The following is a 24890-nucleotide window of genomic DNA, read 5'->3' as shown; positions in this document are numbered from 1 at the left end:
TAAATTAACATACTCAGATGCTATAAGTATTGATTCACACATTATTAGGAATGCAGTACTGCTCTAGGAAAGGTTATCAGAAATAAATTAAACAACATCAGACATAAATCAACCATCTGGTCCACTTTTGTACATACTAAATACCTTTATACCTTTTTTCTGTATCTGTCTGTACCACACAGGTATACTTGGTAGTCCTCTTTCAGCTGGCAGACTGCTCAGTACAGATTGGCCTGTCCCAGCACAGGCCTCTGAGAATACTTATCAAAAGCAGTTTAAAAAGAAAAAGACAAAGTCATGTGAACCTGCTGTCAAAGGATTCTGTTTGAGTTGGGCAAGGTGGACTGAAGCTGTTTCCCCCCTCATGCCAAAAGCAGAATACAGTGCAGGCCTGTCCCACGAAGAGAGGATTTACAGCTTTTATTACGTGTTACAGATAATCATAATATGCTTTATCAATATGGATCAAAGGAAATATACACAATTAATGTGAACATACTGTATTACTAAATCAGTATTACCATGAGAATGAAAAAGATTTTTACCAGGCTAGAAGACTGCTTATATCTGGCTAATCTATGTTTTCTGGTGTTGTTTTGTCTTTTTCAATTGTTTATAAATAGTCTTGCTATCTTGTATCTTGCAGTTCTAGAGCTGAGGCAGTACAGCACAGGCATCAAAAATCTCACCAGAATTCCCAATTTGATATATATACTATGACTAAGATTTTAAAAAATTAAATTCCAGACAACTTCAGTCTCAAATCTCTTAAGTCTCTTAAATTTCTCATAAATTTCTGTATATCAAAAACCTCTAATATACTTCTCCTGAGGTCAATTAACTCCCCTAAATTATTTTTTAACATATACCTAAAATACATTGGTAATTTACAAACAAGTTTCCAGGTTACGTTATTAGAAAGTAAACAAGTCTTTGGTAAATACCTACTACTCTCTTCTTTACTCAGTTTAAAAAAATAAAATAAAATAAAATAAAATAAAACATTTTAAATCTAGATTAGCTGATTTTTTAAATAATTATTTATATAACGAATAAGGCTTATATGGTGCAATGCTGAATGAAATGAAAGGGTGTATGTAGAAAACTTGAATGATGCTTTCAGGTTGCAAGTCCTGTTAATTTTGTGTTCCTGTTCTGGCTCACTTTCTTTTTTTGTGCCCTTCAGCCAGGTTGAGGAAGCTGAATCTGAATGAGGGCTTTCTACTGAATTATATTTCCAACATTTAAAGGTGTCAACAAGTCTAGAAAATACTGTCTAGTTAAACAACACATTCTACAGTATGTATTGGATTGTATGCTAAAAACTACAGCAAACCAATTAGTATAAGGTTGAAATAATAAATTAGAGTTGCAGTATTTCCTAAAAAATGTCTGCTTTACCACTTGTGTAGTAAAACAGAAAAAACTACCCACTATACATGCTTGCACAAGTTGTAGGTGACTGCTTGCTCCCAAAGGAAACTTAAAGGCACAGGCCATAGGTAATGTGAATGAAAGCTAGTTAACAAATGTTGGCTTCTGCTTTATTACAAAAATCAAATTAGAAACTGAATGCATGAACTGGTATTTTTACTATTTGCATAAAGAATGCCTTCACTTTGACTAAAAGATACTATGCCATGTCCTTTAAGAAAAGTAAAAGCACTAAGCAGGACCCGTAATTTCAGAGGAGAAATGAAAAAAATATATCTGTTTCAGGTGTGGCTTACAGAGTTTGGGGGATTATTTTAAACATGTCCAAGAAATTATCAGATTATTTTTAATAATTATTACAGTTTTACTGTTCTACTACATTTTTAAAATCATCTGTCTAGTTAAAGGATCAATTACATTTGAGACAATAAATAGTATACTTTACAATAAATAATATTCAAGTCAAAGTATTGTACATACAAAATAATGTAACACTGTAATAGGATCTTCAAGATCAAATTCATTTCTATATTCTGCAGCAAAAATAACATTTCTAGTAGGAATTACTTATAAACCTAGCAAGATCTACACATTCAAATGTGTGTAAACAGCTTAACAAGGTTTATTATGCTTCCAGAAAAGCTATGCTTTTACAGTAGGTTTTCAGCTAAATGTTATATATTTACTACCATATTATGATAACAGTGCTTGCATTTAGCTCCATGACAAATTTTAATTTGAAAAAAAAAATGGAGTGCCATTATTTACAAAGAAAATTAACTTTTCTTTTGCTTCACAAGTGACTATATCTGTGTGTGAACAAAATGTTAGGGCGAGGCATTCCAGATGAACTGCAGCTAAGGTTGGACGAGGATGATTTCGTGATGAACTGTGAAGGTCCTGGCAACAAACACCTAGAAATGATATACAAAAATACAGCAGAATTTACACATAAGATAATATTCAAGAGTGAAAGAATTAAGAGCCATACCTTATAATTGTTGTATGCAGGAAAATAAGTGCAATAAGCACTACTTACAAAACATACAGAGCACTAGGCATTAACTAACTCAGAAAACAGATCTTAAGGTCAGAGAGAGTCTTAGCAAAATTTCAGGATATTGTATGACAACCAAGTCTTCTTAAAGCACGAAGGCAAATTAAACAATGGCATTCTGTGCAACACTACTATCAAAAATCAATATTTCATGCTTTGTTATTATAGTAGTACTTGATTAATTTAAATTGAGTAAAAACTGCAGTTGTTGTTAACTATGTTATTAAAAGTAAAGTTGTAAGAAAACATTTATTAGAGGAAAAAAATAGAATTATTCAGTTTTGGTTTCCTGTTCTAATTCCCTAAAAGTACACATGCTATCATCACCACTCTAGTAAAGCAAGAAACAATGATGCTACAGCATAGTAAGTCACATCAGTGACTATTTATCCTTTAAAATTCAGGCAGTTATATAGTACGTATCTTACATAATACTACAAAAAACATTTATCATGTCTAATATTTATTCTTAAATCAGTTTCATGTTATCATTTCCTAGTAGTTTCAGAAGTATGAGTACATATGAGTACAGTAAGTGTGCAGAAATAACATCCACACTAAATCAGAGTTTCCTAATGAATGATGTCAGTGTTAAGATGGATTAGCGTAACACATTGTATAAATTATTGCTTTAAAAATGTTGCATCATTCTAGTGAATCATATTGATTAATGATGAATAAATTAAAACACTGATCCTACTAATCACATTATTATCAAATGTTATTATCACCAAATCATTTTTTCAACAATTTACCAAAAAAAAAGTGTGATTTGGTATGGGTTGGTGGTGAGCTTGACAGTTCACTACCTCAGCAGACTAAGTCCTGCATTTGCTTGATCTTAAAATGAACAGTTCTGATGCTTCTGTAAGAATACGCCATAAGATTACTTAGCAAGCTGTAAGGATATAGCAGTAGATGGTATTTTTCCTCATTTCTTAAATTTTGTAACATGGGTGCATTTATCAAAAATGAGAAAGGTCTGGCTTTTTGCACAGTTTATTTTTTAGCTATTATTTGAAAGAGGTTTTTGTATATTTTTTGAGGTCTGTTGTTTTACTTACACTTAAGTTTGCAAGAAAAATGTACATTAATGCACCTTTACATTAATACTTTAATCTCTTCATCACATACTGTGCATTTACAGTTAAGAGCTGGAACCAAGAACAAGTCCAGAAAGTGAAAAAAGAACTCTGTGGCTTTTTTCGTTAGACCTTTTTTCCCTCTCCACACAGAAATCTATTTTCCTAAATAAAGAGGTATCTATTTGCTAACCGTGAAGCCTTTAGTTATAAACACAAACCTCAAAAAAAAAAAAAAAAAAATTTTTTACCCAAAAAAAAAAAAAAAAGAAAATTATTAAAATTAGATTTTATAAAATCTTGAAAAAATAACCTTGTAAATTTATTAAATTATACTATGATCTCTTGCACTTCATGCAATTTTCCTGTCACTCAAGAAAACTGTTGGTAGTAGTACAGTTTCTTACATAATTTAGAAACAGAAACCTAGATGATGGAAAGTGAAATAGTACTGTGGTTCTCCCATTTCTAGAAAAAAGTTCACTACTTTACATATTGTGGGGCAGGCACCATGGGCAAGAGCATTTATTTCCACACATACCTTCATTTCACAGATTCAGAATATCATGGTTAACTAGCATATTGTTTTATACATAGTAGAGATGGAGATTAATATAAAGCCATTAACTTCAGTCAGAGTTGTCATGCCACCACACTGTTGAAGAAATATCATTATCTAGGACATAACAGATCCTAGATCCCTCTAGCCTGCGAAAGTTATGAATAAACTTCCATTCAGTATCAAAATAAACACAGAAACGAGAGATGAAAATGTCCTGTTGGATCATACACTTCACTGCTTTCCAAATGCATGATTGCTAGCTGCAGTACATAAGAGTAATTTCATCTGATAAGTTTGAATAGTTTGCGGTTGGTTATGAAGAAAATTTTTCTGCAGTATTAACAGTAAAAGCAATAAAAACTTCAGGCCTGAAGATTTTGTACTCTCTACTACGCTAAATGACTTTACCCTATTCCTGCGACAACTCAGTAGATGTTAATACTGAATATGAATTTTTTTGTGACTAAGATACTTCTACTTTTGCTATGACTAAATTCAGTTTCTAGGTGGTTTTAAATTATGTTAGATGGCCTTAAGATTCATATGACAGTAACAAATGAGTTCAGTGTATCAAATAACCAGCCTGAGATATACCAAGTACACAATTAAGTCATAAAATAAATTTAACAGATAATATATCAAAGGTTCGCTTTTCACATGGTATTTAACTCATAAAGCCCTTCTATGATATAGTGTCTGTAAGATGCTTTATATAAACAAAGCATTTGTAAGTTTATATATATAATCATGCAAATTGCCATTATGGATAGAAATTGGAACCTAAGTAATTTGAAACTTACATTTAATTTTCCATCTAAGACCGTTGAATTAGAGATCATCGACTCCCACAGTTGGAGCATTTTCAGAAATCCCTACACTGACAATATAATCCTTATTGTATCCAGTAGGAGAACTAAACCAGCCAATGCAGAATCAGGTAAGTGCCAAATATTTTTTTCTTTTTTACTATATGATGCTGTTTTGCAAGGTTTGAAAATATATTTATGCTCTGTGAGATGAAATAATAAAGCTTTAAAACTGTAGGTTTTGGAAGTCAACTTTGCAAAACTGTGCAATACAGTAAATCAGATGGCACTTACCTGACCCTTGGCTGGAGTTGTGCCCCTATAGCATCCCACTGCGAATGTGAAGCCAGAAGTATCATACATGTTAGGATACCTCTAAGAATGCAAATCTGGAATCACTGACTTTGAGGGATCTGAGAAGCGGAAGAAAGGAAATTTTCAGTTCGCTTTACAGAAAGCTTCTGCTGCAGCTACTTGGGCAGTAGGCAATCAAGGCTTTAATAAGGGTAGTTTCACCCAAATGCTATATAGCATTTTTTTTCATCGCATTTCATGAGTGAGCTAGAGAGCTTAGAACAAAAGAATCAAGGATCAGGGGAAATGTTGGGGTTTATTGCCCCCCCCCTTTTTTTTAATACTTAGTGAATGAGGCTTAAAGGGAAATGTAGCAGTAACAGCAATATTATCTTTAATCATTATAATTTTGAATGAGAACATTGAAATACATACCTTGTATCATCCCAGCTGGGGCTAATTCCAGTCAGTGATCCTCTGGAGCCGGATGAATATTTGTAAACCACTAGCAGGCAGTGTTTACAAAGCTGTACTATCCGTTGGCAACACTGGAGTTGCTCTGGAGTCACCACGTCTGCACTTTTACCGAATATGGTTTCCCAAGAGCTCCTGTTATGGAAACAGACACGACTTCATGTTTTCTGCCACACACTGCAATCTGAGAGCTTTACTGCTTTATATCGGATTTAACAATAAAGGGACAAAAGAAAATGTATGAACTTGCCTGTTTACAGGAAAAGAGAGTCCAAAACACATGTTAAAAAGTTAATCTTCATATGTGAAATGTCCACAAATTACTTTTCGTTTGGTGTATTCCTTAAGCATTTACAGGGCCATTACTTAGTTTTAGCACGTAAAGATTTACTGTCACATAATTGTAGATGGTGTCTTACAAGAGGAATGACAAAAAATGCAATTTTTAACAGGCTACAACCTGTATGCAAATATGATGTGATATTAAGGAAATTAATGAGTAATGTATTATTTTTAAGCATCTACATAGATTAATAATCTTTACTTTTATTTTAAGTTCATGATACTAAGAAGAAGCAAATACTAAAAGAATATAAAGATTAGTACATGCTTTTTCTTACCCAAATAGTCATAAGAGGAAAGTTACTTAGTCATTAAAATACTACTTATTGTTCCACCTGCTCATATGGGGTTGGTCTTTTTCTATTACGAAATGGTGGTGATCTTCTACCATTAAGTGCAACATGTGAGGTATATCTACAGAAGCTTTCTTTTTTGAAAATGTGGACCAGAATACTTTTCTTTCCTTAAAGAGCCATTTCTCTTTCATAATATTATTATTAAAGTTAAACAAAAAAACACGTACCATACCACTGTGAGCCAGGGATGTTTTATCCCAGTACCCGTTAACACCTGTGTTTGTGTTTATGTTATGCTCAGTGCGGAAATCTTATTGGATTATAAACCATAATATATGTTCTAAAGACAACATGGTCCCTGTGAAGACCTCTTTTTCCATCAAAACATTATCTAGTAGCACAGATGGCTTGTAAGCTTGAGGTTTTTTATTTGGTTATGAAAGAACCACTTCACAGAGTGAGGAAAATTTGCTGCATCCATTTTTGGGGTTCAACATAGCATCCGGGATGATTTAGTCCTGTCCCACTGAGATCAGTAGTAGATTTTGCATCCCTGAGGTAAGAAGTTTGTTCTTAAAACAATGTGTTTTAGTACATATCAAAGAACCAGCATGTCTACTTCATCCTAATGAGATTTTTAAAATTACACTTTATTATGATGCAATTGTGAACGTTAATGTCTGAAACATAAGTTGTATGTATATCTAACTGATTTTTCAGCCTGGATCCCTAGTCTAAGTAGCATGTTTGAGCTGAAACTGTTCAGTCCTACAGAATTGCTACTACACACATAATTTTAAAGTTAGAGAAGCATTTCTCTCCTTAATTCTTATCCATATAATGAATTAAGTAATACGGTTTCTAAGGCATCAAGTCTGTTTATTTAATAAGCAGAATAATTATACTACTTAAAGAATTACTGCTTTCTTTAATGTATTTTTCTCAATATTGTTTCCTGTCCATGAAATTTTCACATTTGCTATTACGTGAAAATTAATCTGTCTTTATTCTTTCCTCCACTACGTGACATCTGGTGGAAAGCAGCAAGATGAAGTCCTAAGTATTACATTCATTCACCAGATTCACAGTGTTGCACATAATTATATTCTAATTTAACCTATAAATCTCCAAAATCTCTTGCTAGAAACTCTCCTGATAAATTTCTTAAACTCTGGGCTTTGAGGTCTATAATCACTTTCTGACAGTTAAGAGGGATTTTATCAGTGAAGAGGAATATGTGGCCTGCTATAATTATGTCTGATTATGAGCACAGTGATATACAATTACAAAACAAAGATTGATATTTGGAAATTTATATGAAATCTCATTAAAATTCACACATATGTGTCTGTGCAGTCTCTGCTATATGCTACACAGACTCAGTTCATAGTCCGTTATCCTGCAGTCAATAAGGACTGGAGTACTGTTACCCAAGGAAGCTGTTTATTTGTTATGCTGTAGCTTTAGTTTCCGTACATCAGTAAGAAATCATTGAGCCCTTGCTAGTTCCAGAGGTGAGTATTATGCTTGGTTGTGCAATATTGTCAATTACATCTCATTCTTTTTAAAACCATCTGAAGTCAACTGGTTCTACCAGTTTTCTATTATTAATTTTAATTGTTTACTATTGTCCTGGTTTGAGTTAGGACAGAGTTAATTTTCCTCCCAGTAGCTGGTAGGGTAAAGCAAAGCCTACAAAAAACAAAGCTCTACAAAGCCATCTACATCAAGGTTATTTCACTGAGGTTTTCTTTGTTTCTTTGCCCGTTCTTTTTACTAAAATAACATGTGCCTAGCAGAGAACTAACTGCAAGAGGCTATGACCTCTGTTCTCCAGAGACACACATGTTATTAATAGTGAAAGTGCCATATTGCTTGATATATTTTCACATACTTGTGTTGTTTCTTAATTAGCATGTTAATACTCCTTCCAAACTCCCGTCCCCAGAATCTACGTGTGCCCTACGTTTATTCCAATCTGTTCTTTGAAATGACAAAATTAATGCTAAGGATGACTGATGAGAAGCTGGCCTCTGCTACAGAGTTGTCTTAAGGTCTGTGTTGAGGATTACATGGTAAGAGTGATGCTTGCAACTAAATAAACAGCCTACTGACGAGGTACAAACATCCTTTTGGTTTGCTTACTTCTGTGAATTTTGTAGTAGGTATATTACTTGTTGAGTGATCTCTACACATACTGAGTATTTGTATATTTTTTTTACAGTATTTTTTAGAAACTTTTACAGAGGACTCCTCTTACAAGGAATTTGATATTTGTCAAAGAATTTAGTTCCATTCTGTAGTCAGCTGAGTCTTGCTCTGCATGTACGAAGGCATTGCAAGATGTGAAATCCTACTCTTCATTGAACTCTTCTGCTGGCTTGAAGACTGTTCTTCTGAGCCAAGTGAATAATAGAATTGTTTAAATGTTTTTAACAAAAAAAAAGGTTGTAGAAGAAAAAAATCTGAAATGAAAATTTTCACGCATATTAGAAGATCTGCAAAAGGACACACTAAAAGTAAGATTCAAGATAGTAACAGCATTATTGAAAGAGAATGTATTTATAATATTTTATGACAACAGAAATTGAACTTTGACTCAAGAATTCACACATCTCTTTTGGCATGAAGAAGAGCCCCTGCAGCTGTTGAGGATTATGCAAAGGAAACATTTTAGATTGGAAACACAGGAGCTTTAGATTGGAAACACGGCCTTTTCTCACTCTAGTTTTAAAACTTTTGGAACATGCTGCATTCCCAATAGATACCTCCAGCAAGTCTTAGGACTGACATTATCTGCATGTTCCCACAGCACATGTCAGTGAATGAAAAAAAAAAGAGAGAGAGAGAGACTTAACAGCTCACACAAAAAACAAACCTTCCACAATGAAGAAGATCATAGTAAAAGAAACAAACTGATGACCTTTTGGATACTCTCAGATCCCTCATTATTGTTAGCACATTATTCTGTTCTGTTGGGAGACAATTGACAAGTGCACTACACTCATTCTCTACCTACGACAAATGACTATAAGTGAAGAATATGTTGAGCTGATTCCTTAGTACATACAATAGCCATCAGCACACTGTGTTTCTTGCAGTTAATTTTTAATAAATCTCTTAAAATACCTTATGCAAGCTACTTCAAACCCCTCCTATACTTTATACGTTGCATATACTTACAGAGAAAATGTCTTCTTGTATGCAATATATTTCATATTTACACATCCATATTTTCATTTTATCAAGAAGTTTGGAGGGGAGATTGCTTTATACCAATTATCTGTTTCTCTAGATCTGTCTAGAATGTCAATGAATGCCATTGATTTCAGTAATGTACATTTTGGACTATAGGATACTGGACTTTTAAAATATGGCTTCATCCTTTTTCTCTCCATTAAAAAAAATTATTTGCAACCCAAACCAAAACCATCTGCTTACCTCAGTGTGGACGTTTCCTAGTCTGCATATACTTAAATTCCCACCAGCATGTGAAACAGCAAATGTAATCAAGCACAAAAATTCAAACTCATTATTTGTAAATCACAGAACTGATATTGCTTTTGGCAAGAGATATCAGCTGCACCTGTGGCCGATTTTTTCCCTTGCAAGTCTTAAGATGATTATGATTTTGTACAGGGTAAATCCACATTCAACAGTGCAGGCCAGACGCCTAAAAATGTGGAGTATCCAATTGAAAGAGTCAAATAAAACCTCAGCTGTTTTGAAAATTACTTTATTTCCTTAGATTATTATCTTTGTAAAAACCTTACTAAATGTCCTCTTCCATAACTGAAACGGTTAGCCTAGGTTATTAGATTTCTGATTATACTGTATCTTTACATTGTTTTAAAACAAGTTCAATGTATTACAGTGTTCTCTTGAATGAAAATGAACAAAGTATGCCATCATTATTTGTAGCTGTGAAATTATGAATATTAAAATAATAAGTAAAATGGGCTTACCCTGAATTACAGAAACAGTTCCACAGGCCTTGACCATGGCTCCAAAGTAAGCGATTAAATACACGGTTGAAGAGACGGTACAGGTGTAAGTTTTCAATGTCTGGAGCCTTCCAGACATGCTGGAGGACTGCACGAACGCTTGTCTTGACTATATCCAAAAGCTAAGAAAGAGTATTTGAATCAAGTCAAAGCAAAGGCAGATTGCAAAACCTAAAACCAACTGTTCTCTGATTCACTGCACACACAGCTGACTGCATAGCTATAAATTCTCACACATGTCTACATTTCATTTCTGTGCATTCATCAGCAAATTTTTATGAGATGCTTTTTCTGTCAATAACATTTTGGAAAACCAAATCAAAATATAATATTTTTATTGCTTTCCTATTTTTTTTTAGTCTGTTGAATACTAGCTAATTTAAATGACAAAAAACATTTAAAAGGAAACAAAAATGGATACAATTAGAGACTAAAAGCAACATAATTAACAACCCAAATATTATATGCTTGAAGATTCTCTCTTCTTCTTTCCCCCCTCCCTTTTTAACATACAAGCTACTTTACAAGAATTAGAATGTCCTGAAAAGTTAAAGCTGCTTTTGGTTTAATATCCATTGAAACTCAGCATTACCCTAGATCAAACTAGTTTGGTTTAGCAGTAAACAGGGTAGCGAAATAAATATGGAAAAAGAAACGGGAAGATATTTAAAACATTATTGTTCATAGAGATTTAAGAGATTTATTATATACATTTAATATATTTTAATATATTTACATGCAAATGTGCAAAGATACTGAGCAAAGAAAATAAGCTTCTAAGCTGCATTCAGTGGAGCAGAGTTTTTACCCAGGAAGTCTTAGCTACTCAGACACTCATAGGCATACATCCAACTCTCCAGGCTCTGATTTGATATACCTTTGCACACCCCACTGAACTGGGACACAAAGATGTCCCAGTGATTCACCACACTTGTTTTTACATCTATAAGTTCTCTTAAGTCAGTCTTTTAAGTTCCCTCCATAGTCCCTGGGGGCAAACAGGCTGCAGAGCACCTTGACTTCTGTTTATTTAGATACTGTCACAAAAACCAGGAATAGGAAGTAGTACTTTCCCGAATACTGAAGTAGTATTTAGGCCCCTCACTGGCACTCTACTTCATACACTCAATATTTCCCCAGGAAACTGTCAGATGCATATGACAAATGGATTCATATGGTTGAATATTTGACTCTCAAAAGGTGAAGGAGATTTAGTAAAAACAGCAGTGTAGAATTTCATTTTTTTTGGTTCTGCATAGCAAGCTGTTGTTCATAAATAGAATTATTAGATCAACCTAACAAAAAAAAAAGCAAAAAATAAACACAATGCTTGTAGGACACAGTAACAATTTACAGTACAGAGCTTAGTGGGCAGAAAGCCTGTAAATGCTTGATAATGAAATATGTCATTTACATTTTATTTAAGCTCTTTTTTTTGAAGATCTAGGATTTTCTGCATGTATAGGTCTTCTGCTAACTCCATGCACACAATTACCCAATGGGAATATAATGCTGTCCACTCTGTTGGGAATCTTCATGAATGCAGGTTTCTAACATACTAAAAACCACGCCCATGATCTCTTCCTCCCAAAGAGTGAGATAGAAAGACTAGTAAATTATACACTAAGGATGGTGATCCCATTTAGTGACTGCAGGAGCTATATCCATTTTTGGACTGCCTCACACTTGTAGGAAGAATCTGGATTTTCAGGCGTTCTCTTAACAGCATGACCCTACTTGCCTTAATGCTCATCAGGCAGCCTTTTCTTTGTGCCTCTCCTCACCTGCCTACGGCTTACCCACAAAAATGGCCACTAAAGTCCCTAAATTACATAAAGGGTCAACTATACCTTTCTTTGCAATGCTACATTGACTAATTGTTTTTTGTTTCCATGGGTAAAACAGAACAGTTCCATGGAATATAACTCTCTCACTAGTCTAAAAGACACATACTATGAAGTATGATAAATGTGCAGCCCCCTTTCTTTTACTTTAGCACCTGGAGTTACAAAAACTAAAGACAGAGCCTTGCATCTTAGAGCAAAGCTGCAGACTGCCAGGTAACATGGAAAAAAAAAAAAAAATCTTCTGTTTTTACTGTGTTGACATTGCCAGCATGCCAGAGGGGAAATCATCTCAGTTAATTGTTCTTAATTTGCAAACACAGCCTCAATCATCCATTTAAGAAAAAGAGACAAGGCATTGCACAAGGGCTGGAACTTATGGAAACTACATCCCCCCTTTTCTGAGCTAATATCCCCAGATTGCCTTCATCTTTCTGTTTACGTTAATTTGCATCATCAACATAACCAATTATTTAGACATAACAGAACAAGATGTTGTAAAAGAGTAAATTCAAAACAAGATGTGCAGACCCTCTGGTAACCATCAAAACAGATTTGAAAGAAATTATATAAAGTGATGCAAAACAAAACAGTCACAACTCCTTCCATACAGAAGTCTCCTTTTCCTAAAAGTCTTGGGAGTCTAAATTTCATTTTAGAATGCATTGATTTCATTGGAATACTCTTAACTTTCTTCTAAATGCATCCTTTACCTCTGCTGTAATGTCATAATGTTAAACACTGAGAATATGAGCAGGAGTTTAATTTTTCGACATCATGTAGAGTAATACTTAAGAAAATAGAGCTGTCAGGTATGAACACTGTGAAATTTAGTACATTGCCCAGGTATTTTCTCCTCATGTTTTAGAGTTTCACAGTTATTCTAAAGTACAGTGAAGGGGACTGAGTTTCTGTTTTGTATTTCACAAAGTTACCAAAAGTACCTTTGAGACCGATTCCTTACTTGCATAAATATTCTTCACCTTGAGCTCTCTTCTGCTTTACCCACCCCACTGGAATATAAAACATGCTTCTTTCAGATCAACAAACGCTTACACATTTGACAGTCCTGAGCTGCAATGTCATTGTCAAAGTTAATCCATTTTTATAAACTACCCTTCTAAGAATAACTATCTGAATGCTTGAAGGGACTGAGGTTAAAAACAGTTCTAAAAAAATTATTACCAGTGCAACCAAAGATGAAGAGCCCATTAGTGCTTCAGGAATTATTAAGTCTCCCAGGTTGTAAAAGATGTCCTCACAAGAACAGCAAAGAAATCCACATTTCTGGTTGTGTAGTTTTTACTAAAGAAAGTTTTTACTAATGACCTGGCATATCAACCTGTATGATTTTGACTTTGTTAATGTGCCCTTGGCTTTACATGACTGTCAGTCAAATAAAGGAAAATACTACCTTTTTATTGTAGACTTTCTGAAATAATGCTTACAGGATAAAATTCTGACAAGAAGGAAAAAATTATATGTAGTAAGAGAAGAAAAAAGAGGAGAAAAAGAGAAAACAGGAATGAGAGAAAAGGGTGGAAAGAGGAGACAAAGGGGGGAGAAAGAAGAGAAAAAGGAGGGAAAAAAATAAAAAATAAAAATAACAAACAAGACACCTTAACCAGTCCTCTCTGAAAGCCCTGTATCTCAGCTGCAGTGAGGGGCCCCATCCAGCAACCTCTACCCACACTCATGGCTGCCTAGATTAAAGAAGGCAATTCTGGCAACACATCTCCAACTGCCCCAAAGATTTCTGCTGAAAATGAGATCCCCACTGCATATCCACAGTGTGCATTTTGGGCCCTGTTAGCTATGTATCTGTCTCTCTGTCCCTCCCTCCAACATCTCCTCCCTCCCTCTTCCCAGCAGCTCTTCCTCCATATTACCATTTTCTAAAAGCCCTCACTAAGCCTCTCTCCGGATTTGGACTAAAAGCTCCAGCTGCCGCATGCACACAGTAATAAAGACCTATGTGCATATATATTGGGATTGCAACACTCTTTCCTGTAATTAAAGTCAGATCATTTTAAGCAAAGGACTATTTAGGCAGAAAATTTCTAGGTATGAATCAAAAAATTACACAATTTCAGCCAATGAAGATGGTTGCTCTACTGATCCCTGTCAATGGCACAAGAAAGAATTCTGCTGTTATATTGTTGCCACTTGACACAGTTAAAGAATAATTTTGGTTAAGTTATAGCCTCCTACATTGTCAAGTTTGTAATGTCTAATTTAGTTTTAAAAGACTATGTGGATTCATATTCTCTTTAATATCTGAACTTGATAATTTAACTGGAATAGTCAAATATTTTTCTATCATATGACATCAAATTAAATAAACATTTTCTCTGTCCAGTATGAAAATAAAAGCATTTAATGCCATGTTGAATAAGATACAATTCGAAAGACTGAGGATCATAGTGCTGATTTTATAAAAGTTGAGATGAAGGCCCAAAATTGTTCTTTTGTTCTTCCATAATAATCAACCAACCTTTTCCAACAATAATATTTATCGTGTGTGCAGCATTTTGATTAAGTTGCTTTCTTTTATGGTCTATAAAAATAGATCATGAAACTGAGAAACAGAGAGATTAAATGCCTGGAACAGATATGCTAATCTACATAATGTCGCAGTTTCTGAGACAGAGAAAGACCCAAATACTGCTTTAGGGTCACGAAAGTATTAAAAATACTCTCAATTTTTTTTCTACATTAAGGAAAATGACTGTTACACTGGGAAGATGATTTTGTCTGACATATAGATATGACATATAGATATGACTGACATACTACATACAGTATGTCAATTTTTAAACAGATTAAAAATTGTTTAGGTACTATGCACATTGCTAGCTACTAGATAGCAGATATGTGAAGACAGAATGGGAAACAAATCTAATTAGCTTTTGAAAGACTAAACCAGGTAGTTTAACAATGATAATAATCTTTGCTTGGCAGGTGCAATTTTTTTTTTTTAACGTGACCTGTTTTAATGCTGTGGGTCAAAGATCCAAATAATCAAGTTCAATATTACTAACTCTAAGAGAGTGTTAAAAAAACAGTCAGTAATTACAGGCCAGAAATATCTTTATCAATCAGCACTAATTGTTCATTTGTTTGCTTTTCTTTCACCAGCCTAATTTTTAAAGAATTTTATTTGCAATTACTTTCCAGGATAATTATGTTTGTCTAAACATACAGCATCATCTTTTCGTGCAATCGACTTAATTCATACATGTGTTAGTGATACTAGCCAGTATTTTAATGTCAAGTCACTCCCAGCTACTGCTAAACACCAGTAGACACACCGCCATTTGTCTACATCAGATAACCTTGAGAAAATGAAATCTGTATCACTTACTTTTCGTTGCTTTACAGAATCCAGTTTTACCAACCAATATGATGCCACTTTTGTTTTATGATGCTTCCAATTATCCATTATCTGTAGTCATTGCAAAACACAAGATTAAAAAAAAATATGTATGCATAGAAACAATTGAAATCTGGCATTTCATTCACAGACATTCCTAATGCTAAAAAATGTGAGTATTTACAAGATGAGAAGTTTTCTCTAAGAGAAAAAGAAAAGATTTGCAAATTTATATGGGGGAACATTTGTAATTAATCCTACTATCTTTTCTACCTGATTTTGAAAGTCCTACACTACAAAGCAGAAAGAAGCCCATCTTGACTGACACAGTTGTGATTCCTTCAATTCCCTCAATAAGAGTTCAGTAATACATAATCATTTATCTAATCAAATAATATTTTTTTTTCATAATGGACATTAGACATATATTGAAAACAATTCATTCAGCATTTCTATAAATGATCATGAGAACTGCAATATTGTGAATGAGAAATACTCTTCTTTTATGATGTCTGTTAACAAAATAGCTTGAGCTGATAACAGAAATCTTAAATTTCATTTTTTCTTTCTATTGTATGCTAGACCTATGACAAGTTCTGCCTAACTGACAACTAATATACGATTGTTTCCTTCCATGATGAAATATTATTTACCAAGAAAAATTGGTTAAAGCCATAAGAGAATTCTGCAATAAGTGCATTTATAATTGTGCTACTGTTGTATTAAAAAGCACCACTAGATGGAGTGCATATACAAACGCACATGCTCCCCATTTCTGAGAGAGAAAATTTGATGAAGGATTTTATTTCTACTTCTAGGAAGAAGAAACTAAACATGCTACTTATGAATGCTGTCTCCTAGAATCACCTAAACCATCCATCAATACAGGACAGTTCAATTCCTTTCCACTGTGATGTAGTCACACAGATTACTGGAGACATAATCAACACATTTCTAAGATTTTGAAATCTTGGAGAACAAAGGGCATTTCCAACTGGATAATGAAATAGTTTGATGAAATGTAGCACGCCATGGACTGTGCTTACTACATCAGAATACAAATGTTAATTTAAATGACTAGATCCCTCTATATTTCTACTAGATTGAGAAAAGAAGTCTGTTTTCTTCTTTCACAAGCTGTTAGTTTCTTTGCACTAGAGATTTACAAGGTATTTAAATACCATACATTTTTTGCATATATATCTGTATATTAGGCATTGCTTATTAATTCCACTTTAGATAAGGGATTGTTTCACATTTCTTTGACGTGATAAGGCTCAGAACGATGTTGGATATGAGAAAATGAAAGCTGGCAGACTAGAAGAGACAAAAATTATGAATGGTGTTCCTTATGACCAGCAAGCTTCCAGCATACTGTTTTGAGTTCTCCAGTATGCCTATTCAAGAGCAAATTAAACACATCAGGATCTGCACTAACAGTATCAGATGAAATATAAACTGTTAATGAATTGTAACATTATTCTTAGCTTACTTAAAAGTTTGAACTTTCTACACAATGGAAAACTGCATTTTCCTAACCTTTCTGATTGTTTCTCATATATATTTTATAGAGACTTAAGAATGTTTTCAGTGCTGCTCTTTTAAGCTCAGAAAGCACGCAAAGTTCCAAGCTTTTGCAATCTTTTCAATTATCCTGAGTTATGGAAGTTTTAAGACCACAGGAGCTCATGAATCATAAACTAAACTTTCTACTTTCCTTCATTTTAGTGGCTTAAACAGTATGTAGCTTGTAATTCTTCTTTCTTATTTACTTACATCTTCTATAATTAATTCTGATTCTTCATCTGTTTTGCCTGGGAACTTCATTCTCATGTCATTGAAAATGAGTAGAGTCTCTTTTGTCAAAGCAACTTCTTGCTCTTTCGTTTTCTGTTGCAGCAAAGACTCATTCTAAAAATATGAAATAGAGGAAAAAAATCCAGGTGTGCTATTAGAACACATAATGGGAGCAAAGATGTTTCCTTGATTTAAAAAAAAAAAAAAAAAAAAAAACACTAAACAGGGTGGTATAAAATGCATTTATAAAGTGTATAAATGTAATATCTAATAAATAGCTAATAAACACAAGTATGCCTTGCACATAATCCATCAGGGTTACTTTTAGTTGTCAAAAAATGCAAGAAAATCAGAGTTTGAATGCATGTTTGTTTGAAAAAATATAACAAGTATATATATTAGATATTCATGATGCCCATCATTTAAAATATAAACTTGAAATGCAGACAACAAATTTGGGAATTAAATTCAATATAATGAACAAAAATTACTACTAATAATAAGCTTCATTTCAGTTCTGCACTGTGACAAATATGAGTTGCAGTTTAACAGAAAATGTCAATTATATGAGAAGTAAAGACATTTCGCTCCAATTCTGGTAAGTGTGGTTCAGACACTGCTTTCAGTTTTCCAGGGTATTGTTTAAATACCAGTGTTTTTCATGCCAATAGCAAATTGAACCCATACAGTACCTAGATAAGACCATCTCTGGAGGATTTGGGGTTTGTTTTTTAAAATCTAGAATGTAGTTAGAAGTATTTCTGATCCTTTTTCTTTACTTTTGCATATTTTTGTCTGTGCAAAATAAAGTGGGCTTAATTTTAAGTGTTGTTTTGTTTTGTTTTGTTTTCCAAGAATGAAATTCAGAATTTTTAAGCATTTCTTAATCTTTGTACCTCGTAAGAACTATATTACTTAAGGGTACTTTTGCCTAAGTAGGTCAAGAATATTTTCAAATATAACAAAATATATAAAAATAGAATAGAATCATGTAGCTGAAATTATAAGGTAGCAAATATTTACAAATCCACTTTTGATTATAACTGCTATAAAAATATGTCTGTGATTCCCAAATGTAAATCATAGAATCCCATGGGTTGGAAGAGACCTTAAAGATCATCTTGTTCCAACCCTCCTGCCCTGGTCAGGGACACCTCCCACCAGACCAGGTTGCCCAAAAGCCCCATCCAGCCTGGCCTTGACCACTTCCGGGGATGGGGCATTCACTGCTTCCCTGGGCAACCTGTTCCAGTCCTTCTCCACCCTCATAGTAAAGAATTTCTTTCAAATGTCTAATCTAAATCTGCCTTCTTTCCAGTTAAAAATGATTACCCCATTTCCTATCACTACACTCTCGAGTCCCTCCCCAGCTTTCCCGTAGGCCCCCTTTAGGCACTGGCAGGCCACTGCAAGGTCTCCCCAGAGCCTTCTCTTCTCCAGGCTGAACCCCAACTCTCTCAGCCTGTCTTCATAGGAGAGGTGCTCCAGCCTCTGATAATCTCTGTGTCCCTCCTCTGGACCTCCTCCAATATGTCCATGTCCTTACACTGGGGGCCCCAGAGCTCAATGCGCTACTCCAAGTTGGGTCTCATTAGATGGCTTATTCTTAACTTAGTTTCCATGCCTTTATTATGTCTAGATCTTACCAGCCTCCAAAAATGGCAATACACTCCTTTTTTGCTTGCCCAAAGGATTGATAAACTAATACTTTAACATGCACAAATTATTTCTTCTTAGTAAGTTATAGTTTATCAATTTCATTTTTCTTCTAGCAGTAATATATAGTACATTATTCTTAGTTGCAAAAATAATTATGAACAGAGTTCCATTCACAATACAGTGCTAAATTATGAGTAGTTCTTATCAATTTTGTAAGTAATTTTATTCACATTATTTTAAGAAACATGACCCAAGCTCTATCACCCAACATAATTGATCTGCATATCAAGATCACTTCTGTAGTACAGCTTTCTCAATGAAAAAGTAAGTACGGTTTCTTACTAATGTTAATTTAAGTGAGCAGCCCATTTTTAATGTCATACGGTAAGAGACTGGTTTTAATCTTTCAGTAATTTGTATTTGATATAGAGTTAATGTGAGTAGAAAAATCTATATTAAGTCTGTCTCATTAAACTCTCGGAATACATCTTGATGATTAAAGGGTACTTTTTAAACTTGAGAAAGCTAATGTGATAAAAAATACCTTTAACATGTTGTGGTGAAGACACAATCTTAATGTCTTCCCAATTCTATTTGCTGACTTTAAAGATGGAAAACCATGTTAAGGAGTATTTTGCAAGATGTCAGCACGCAATTTTAAAAGGGTTCTTTTTCATCATTTAGACAAAGCCTCACAGGCAAAACAGACAATGTGTGTTCTACCAGATAAAAATGATGATTAGAGATAGTAAATACTATGAAGCACGTTAATTAGCATTACAAAAGGATTTCTCACAGTCAAAACTCAACACAGTGGAGAAAGGCTGCAAGTGTGGGTTATAAGTGCCAATTTGTTTTGCCCTCTCTCCAGATGAATTATTTGGGTGATGAAATACACGGGTCAGCCACCAAAGGACGAATTGAAACACACTGGCACAAACACTCAATACAATACTGAATTAGGCTGGATACAGATCCAGCAAACACTGCCTGGGGGTAAGTGGATGTGTGGTCCACCATGGAATGACAGAAGCAATGTCTGAGTTATGAAGGAGATATCAAAGAATATGACAGTCTGGTCACAACAGGAAAAAAAATAAAAATGATATATTTCAGAAATACACCGGTAAAGCGTTAAAGCACACAAAACATTGTTAAAGCACACAGATTCTAAACAGCTAAAAATCTTTCTTTAATATGATATTTTTTTTCTATTAATCACTTAGTTGGACCACGTAAATCTAAATGTTTGCCTGCCTCAGGGACAGGCTTCAAAATGAAAGTAGTTTTACCTTCACTTAAAAAAAATAAAAAAAAGCTTCTGACACTGTTATTGCAACAGCAAGTCAGTAAATCTTAAGGAAGACAAGGAACTGCCTATAGATTTTAAATTGTTAACTCTGGAAGTAGAGCAGTGGTACGGTTTATTTGAATTAGGTACAATAGGCTGCAAAGTAATTACATCTTCAATGAAGAGCCATACAAAACCTTTGTATGTTTTCATCTGATACAATGCATTTATCCTAGGAGTATACACTGTTTTTCAAGTACTGATGTGCTTTTGTCACTAAAAATTTTGAAGGTAGGCAGATCATTATTCCAGAACCAGCAGTCCCCAAACAAACCACAGAAACTTTTTAAGAGTTTCACGCTAAAGTTATAACTTTCTACCTTTAAAACAGAAACAAACAAAAAAACTGTCTAGGAGAGAGGGTTTCTAAGCCACTAAAGCTCTACCTAAGTTTTCCATTTTCATAAAATGTACTATCTGTATAGCTGCACCAGAAACACTGGAACATCACATCTAGCACTCACTGTAAGACATGTAGAGATCTTACATTCCTGAGTTTCTGTTAAAATAGAATCAACTATATATAGTACATCAGGATTTTTGACATTGTAAAAGTTATTAATGCATTTATAAATCTTAAGAGAAATGGAACACTTTTTGAATGTAACTGCTCTGCTAACTCACCCCTGAAGAATTCATAGTTCCCAGGCTGGATGTCTGAGAGACTCTGGATGAAGATGGGCTGCAATTTAAAGAACGAGACCTATTCACTGAGGATGCACGCTGGATTTGCAGTGATGCTTTGGCCGAGAAGGGACGTTGCTCATGTGACTGCATAGTCGATATTGAACGAGGGCAGCTTACAGAACGCCTTATTGGACCTGCAGATGATGTGGAGGGTGAATATGATGGAGATTTTATATTTTTATTTGAAGGTTTCCAGTTCATTCTACCTGCAGAAAAAATAAAGAAATGATGCAATTACTTATTAGTCTTTTTATATCCATTTTTCAGTCTGTGTAACTAACAACACATATGACTATTACATTTACATCCGTTGTACAATAACTTACGTTGACTAACAATTTTATACGTAGTAGTCATTCTTGTCAGATCCTCTAATAACACGTCTGTTATATATTCTATAAGAACATTTATTTCTCCCTCATAGTCAGCTTTAATCAGGTACACTCCAATCCATGCATCAGATTTGAGAGAGTACATATTCCCTATGGGTCAAAAAGCATGTGGCTACTATATTAGTCTTCTTGACTAGAAGAATATGGAAGAAAGAGAAAATGTAGTTGAAGGAACACATATTTGTAGACCTGGTCTAACTCATCTGCTCCTGCCCAGCTGTAAAGTTTTTTAATTCAGCCTCCTGCTAAATAAAGGACGTTCCTATGAAAAATAAAACTTTAGAAGTATTTGTGTAATTAAAAGATGAAATTCTTTGAGACAATATACCTCAAAAAAAAAAAAAAAAAAAAAAGCATGTTATATCTACCATGTTCAACAGAACAGAGTCACACTAACACTCTGCAGCAAGCAAGAAAACATCTCATCAGGAATATATATATACAGATATATTTCTGTATCCCTTCTATATTCCAGCAAATTCAAGCCTCATGAAACTTTATTTTACAAGTAAAAAATAACAATCTTATAAAAAAAAATCTAAGAGTAAATTCACACCATTTTCAACTGTAATGCAGATGTGTTTTTTTTCTCTTTGGTATTCTTGTCAAAGAATATTCTTTTTTTTTCCTTTTTTAATTATTTTAGAAAAGATATTAAAGAAGATTAAATGAACAAACCACTGTTTAACTCTGAGTTATGACTGTTGGTATATTCTGAAATACTCAAGCTTTCTATATAATTCACCATGTAAGACCAGACTTAGAAATGTGGTAACTTAACGTACCTGATCGTTCCAAAGATTTATATTTATTTTCTTCAAGATCATATGATACTTTTTTCTCTTTTTTTTCATTATGATCTTCCTTTTCAGTTTCTTCTTCCGACTCTGACAAACTGCTACCACTGTCACAGCTGCTATCAGTATTGTAGTTCTTAAGTTTTCTTAAGGGCTGTGCACTTTCTGGCATAGAATACAAGGGCTAAAGCAAAATAAATAAATGTAAAAAATAAAAAATAAATTCCTTCACAATCCCAAAAGAACACTATTATCACACTAGGTCTCTGATTCAGGGAGGTTCATTTGTAAATATTTAGACCGTTCCAAATTTTTAAGTACCTTAGTTAAACTAATGACACAGTAATTCCAAACTTTCTCATAGAAATATCAGCATAATATAATAAGGTGAAAATGTTAGTTTATTTCAAGTAGGATTTACACTACTTGATATATCATATTATTGTTTAAAACAGTTAATCAAATTATACAGAATACCATTTGCAATCAGTTGCAATCCCTAACTGGTATTTGCAATAACTGAAGCTTTGCTGTAACAGTGATTACTGTAAAGTAATCATCATGGAACTTTGGCTGGTACACTTCTGAAAGAGAAAGTGATTAATCTGCATCCCGTAGAAGGCAGAATCTGGAGGCATATAGCAAGCTATGCTAGGCATCTTTGGTATCCCATATGTACATGGGGTTCAGTCTCACTAGGCAATTAATCTCATGCTATTACCGAGAGTAATGTAAGATAAAAAGCAAAAAGTAGGAGACAGAGAAACTGATGCAAGTACAGAAGTGACAACAGATTTTTTTTTCTTACATCAACTATGAGACAGACAAGTAAAATACAGTGTCCACTGTTATATCTATCAGCCTAAGAGGTCTCATAAGGTAATTATTTTTTCCTAAGTTTTCATACCAGTAATTGTCAGCTGTAGGAAGCTGTGGTAATGGCTTCATCTTCCTAGTTGTCTGATAAAAAGCAATTAAATCTCACATTAAAAAAATACTGTAATTTCTGAACATATTTTGGATCATTATGAAATAGAAGAACTCTGAAGATGAATTTAAATTGCCTTATTATTTTAATATAATACAATGCACAAAGATTTACTGTGAAGGGTGATATTTTACAAATAAACATATGCTACCTAAACTTCTACTCCAGACAAGGAAGGAAAGAGATTTCTCCCAGTAACTTAACAGTGATAGTATGGTTATGCAAGCACAAGCTGTCAAACTGGATAAGGAGGAGTTAAAGAAGTATATTCCACTGTCGAGAGCCCTGGCAATTGTTCAAATTACAAAAATAGTATTTTGATGTCTATCTACCTGACAAAAGGACAAATAAAGGTGCCTCAACACTTACTGCTTTCTCAAAACTAGGTATCCCAATCCTGAAATTGTATATATAATGGAGAAATAATATATTGATTAGACATTCCTGATGAGTTACACATGAAATAATGAATATTTTAAATTAAAAATCACAGGGGTTTTAAAGTAGATCTTATTTCCTCTTATCATATGCATGTTTCTAATACTTTTTACAATAAGAACAGACTGACTAAGACTTCGCAGCAGTTAACCAAGAAGAATAAAAATAAAAGTCAAAGAAATTACAGAAAGCAATGATGACAAATAATAGCCAGATCTGGGTTTAAACCGACCACTTAAAAGATTAAATATTCAATTGCTTGGCAATTCTAATCACCTTGATTTTCCCCTTATGCTAACCTCGTTTTTGTTTGATTAGACTCATCTGATTTTATATAAGAAGAATAAAATAAAAGTAATTACTAATTTCCTCTAAAATACCTATGTTATTTTACTTCCTTACTTCTTTTTCCTACACAAAGAACCAGTGCAATGTAATAAACATGGGAGAGTAAACCTTACAGTGTGCAAGTATAAGGTGCCCTCTAGAGGCTACAGATAAACCAGACATTTCCAGAAATAATTTCTCAGTTTAAGTAGAATTCAGTAATATTTCACTTGCAGGCAAAAATTGCCTCCAAGCAAATATGGAATTGTTTTTACATGCAAAATTTATTTACAAAAACACACACTCTCTACCCCTCAAATATATGTATGTATATGGAAGAGGATCAAGAGGAAAACGATCGTCTCTCTTCTAATTTTTCCAGCTACTCTGCACAGCGTCCTAAGTGTTCATTTTCCAAGGAAGAGAGTGTGCCCAAGGCAAAGCATCTGACTTCCTAAACAGTAGCCTCTGCCAGCAGGCCAGCCACTAAAGGTTAAATGAGGGCAGCACGCTATGACCTTCCCAAAGAACCTTTCATTTAACAGGACTTGAGGTGAAATGTACTGGTTTATTTTGTCTATCAGATCTTGCATGTGTTACTTTTTGGATACCCTAATGGATCTTTATTTGTAGTATTTCATGCTTACAAAAGATTAGTTTTATTACTAGATTACTCTTTTACTTGATAGATTGACAGGCAATAGTAAATTCTACTGCCTACCTCACCAGATTTATACAGAGACAGGTATTAGACACCATGTATATCATAGTAGACCTTTACAAAGAGGTAGCCAATCAAATACATATTATTAACTATATTCACCTTACTCCTTACAGGAAAGAGGTGATAACTCTTTTGGTGCAAGATACAAGGACCATCCGAAAC

The 24890-nt window shown here is 33.9% G+C and overlaps 1 protein-coding gene across 11 annotated transcripts in view; it reads right to left on the bottom strand.

Annotated features, from left to right (window-relative positions):
• Nucleotides 1-400: 400 nt before the first annotated feature.
• Nucleotides 401-24890, bottom strand: part of TTLL7 (tubulin tyrosine ligase like 7) — a 72264-nt gene continuing 47774 nt past the window's right edge. For 9 of the 11 annotated variants that reach the window (XM_035333162.1, XM_035333164.1, XM_035333167.1 and 6 more), the window contains 7 exons: nucleotides 22240-22435; nucleotides 21000-21268; nucleotides 17345-17479; nucleotides 15560-15640; nucleotides 10313-10473; nucleotides 5671-5844; nucleotides 401-2348 (listed from right to left, as the gene is read on the bottom strand). In XM_035333162.1, the coding sequence (XP_035189053.1) occupies nucleotides 2228-2348; nucleotides 5671-5844; nucleotides 10313-10473; nucleotides 15560-15640; nucleotides 17345-17479; nucleotides 21000-21268; nucleotides 22240-22435 (1137 nt within the window). In that variant the 3' untranslated portion in view covers nucleotides 401-2227. Of the gene's footprint in view, nucleotides 2349-5235; nucleotides 5355-5670; nucleotides 5845-10312; nucleotides 10474-15559; nucleotides 15641-17344; nucleotides 17480-20999; nucleotides 21269-22239; nucleotides 22436-24890 lie in introns of those variants that run through there. The other 2 variants (XR_004752841.1, XM_035333171.1) reach the window with 2 other exon arrangements.

This window comes from Oxyura jamaicensis, chromosome 8, assembly GCF_011077185.1.
Source record: "Oxyura jamaicensis isolate SHBP4307 breed ruddy duck chromosome 8, BPBGC_Ojam_1.0, whole genome shotgun sequence".
Classification (NCBI taxonomy): domain Eukaryota; kingdom Metazoa; phylum Chordata; class Aves; order Anseriformes; family Anatidae; genus Oxyura; species Oxyura jamaicensis.
Note: the sequence above shows the minus strand (reverse complement) of the source record. Positions and strands in the feature narration are given on the sequence as shown.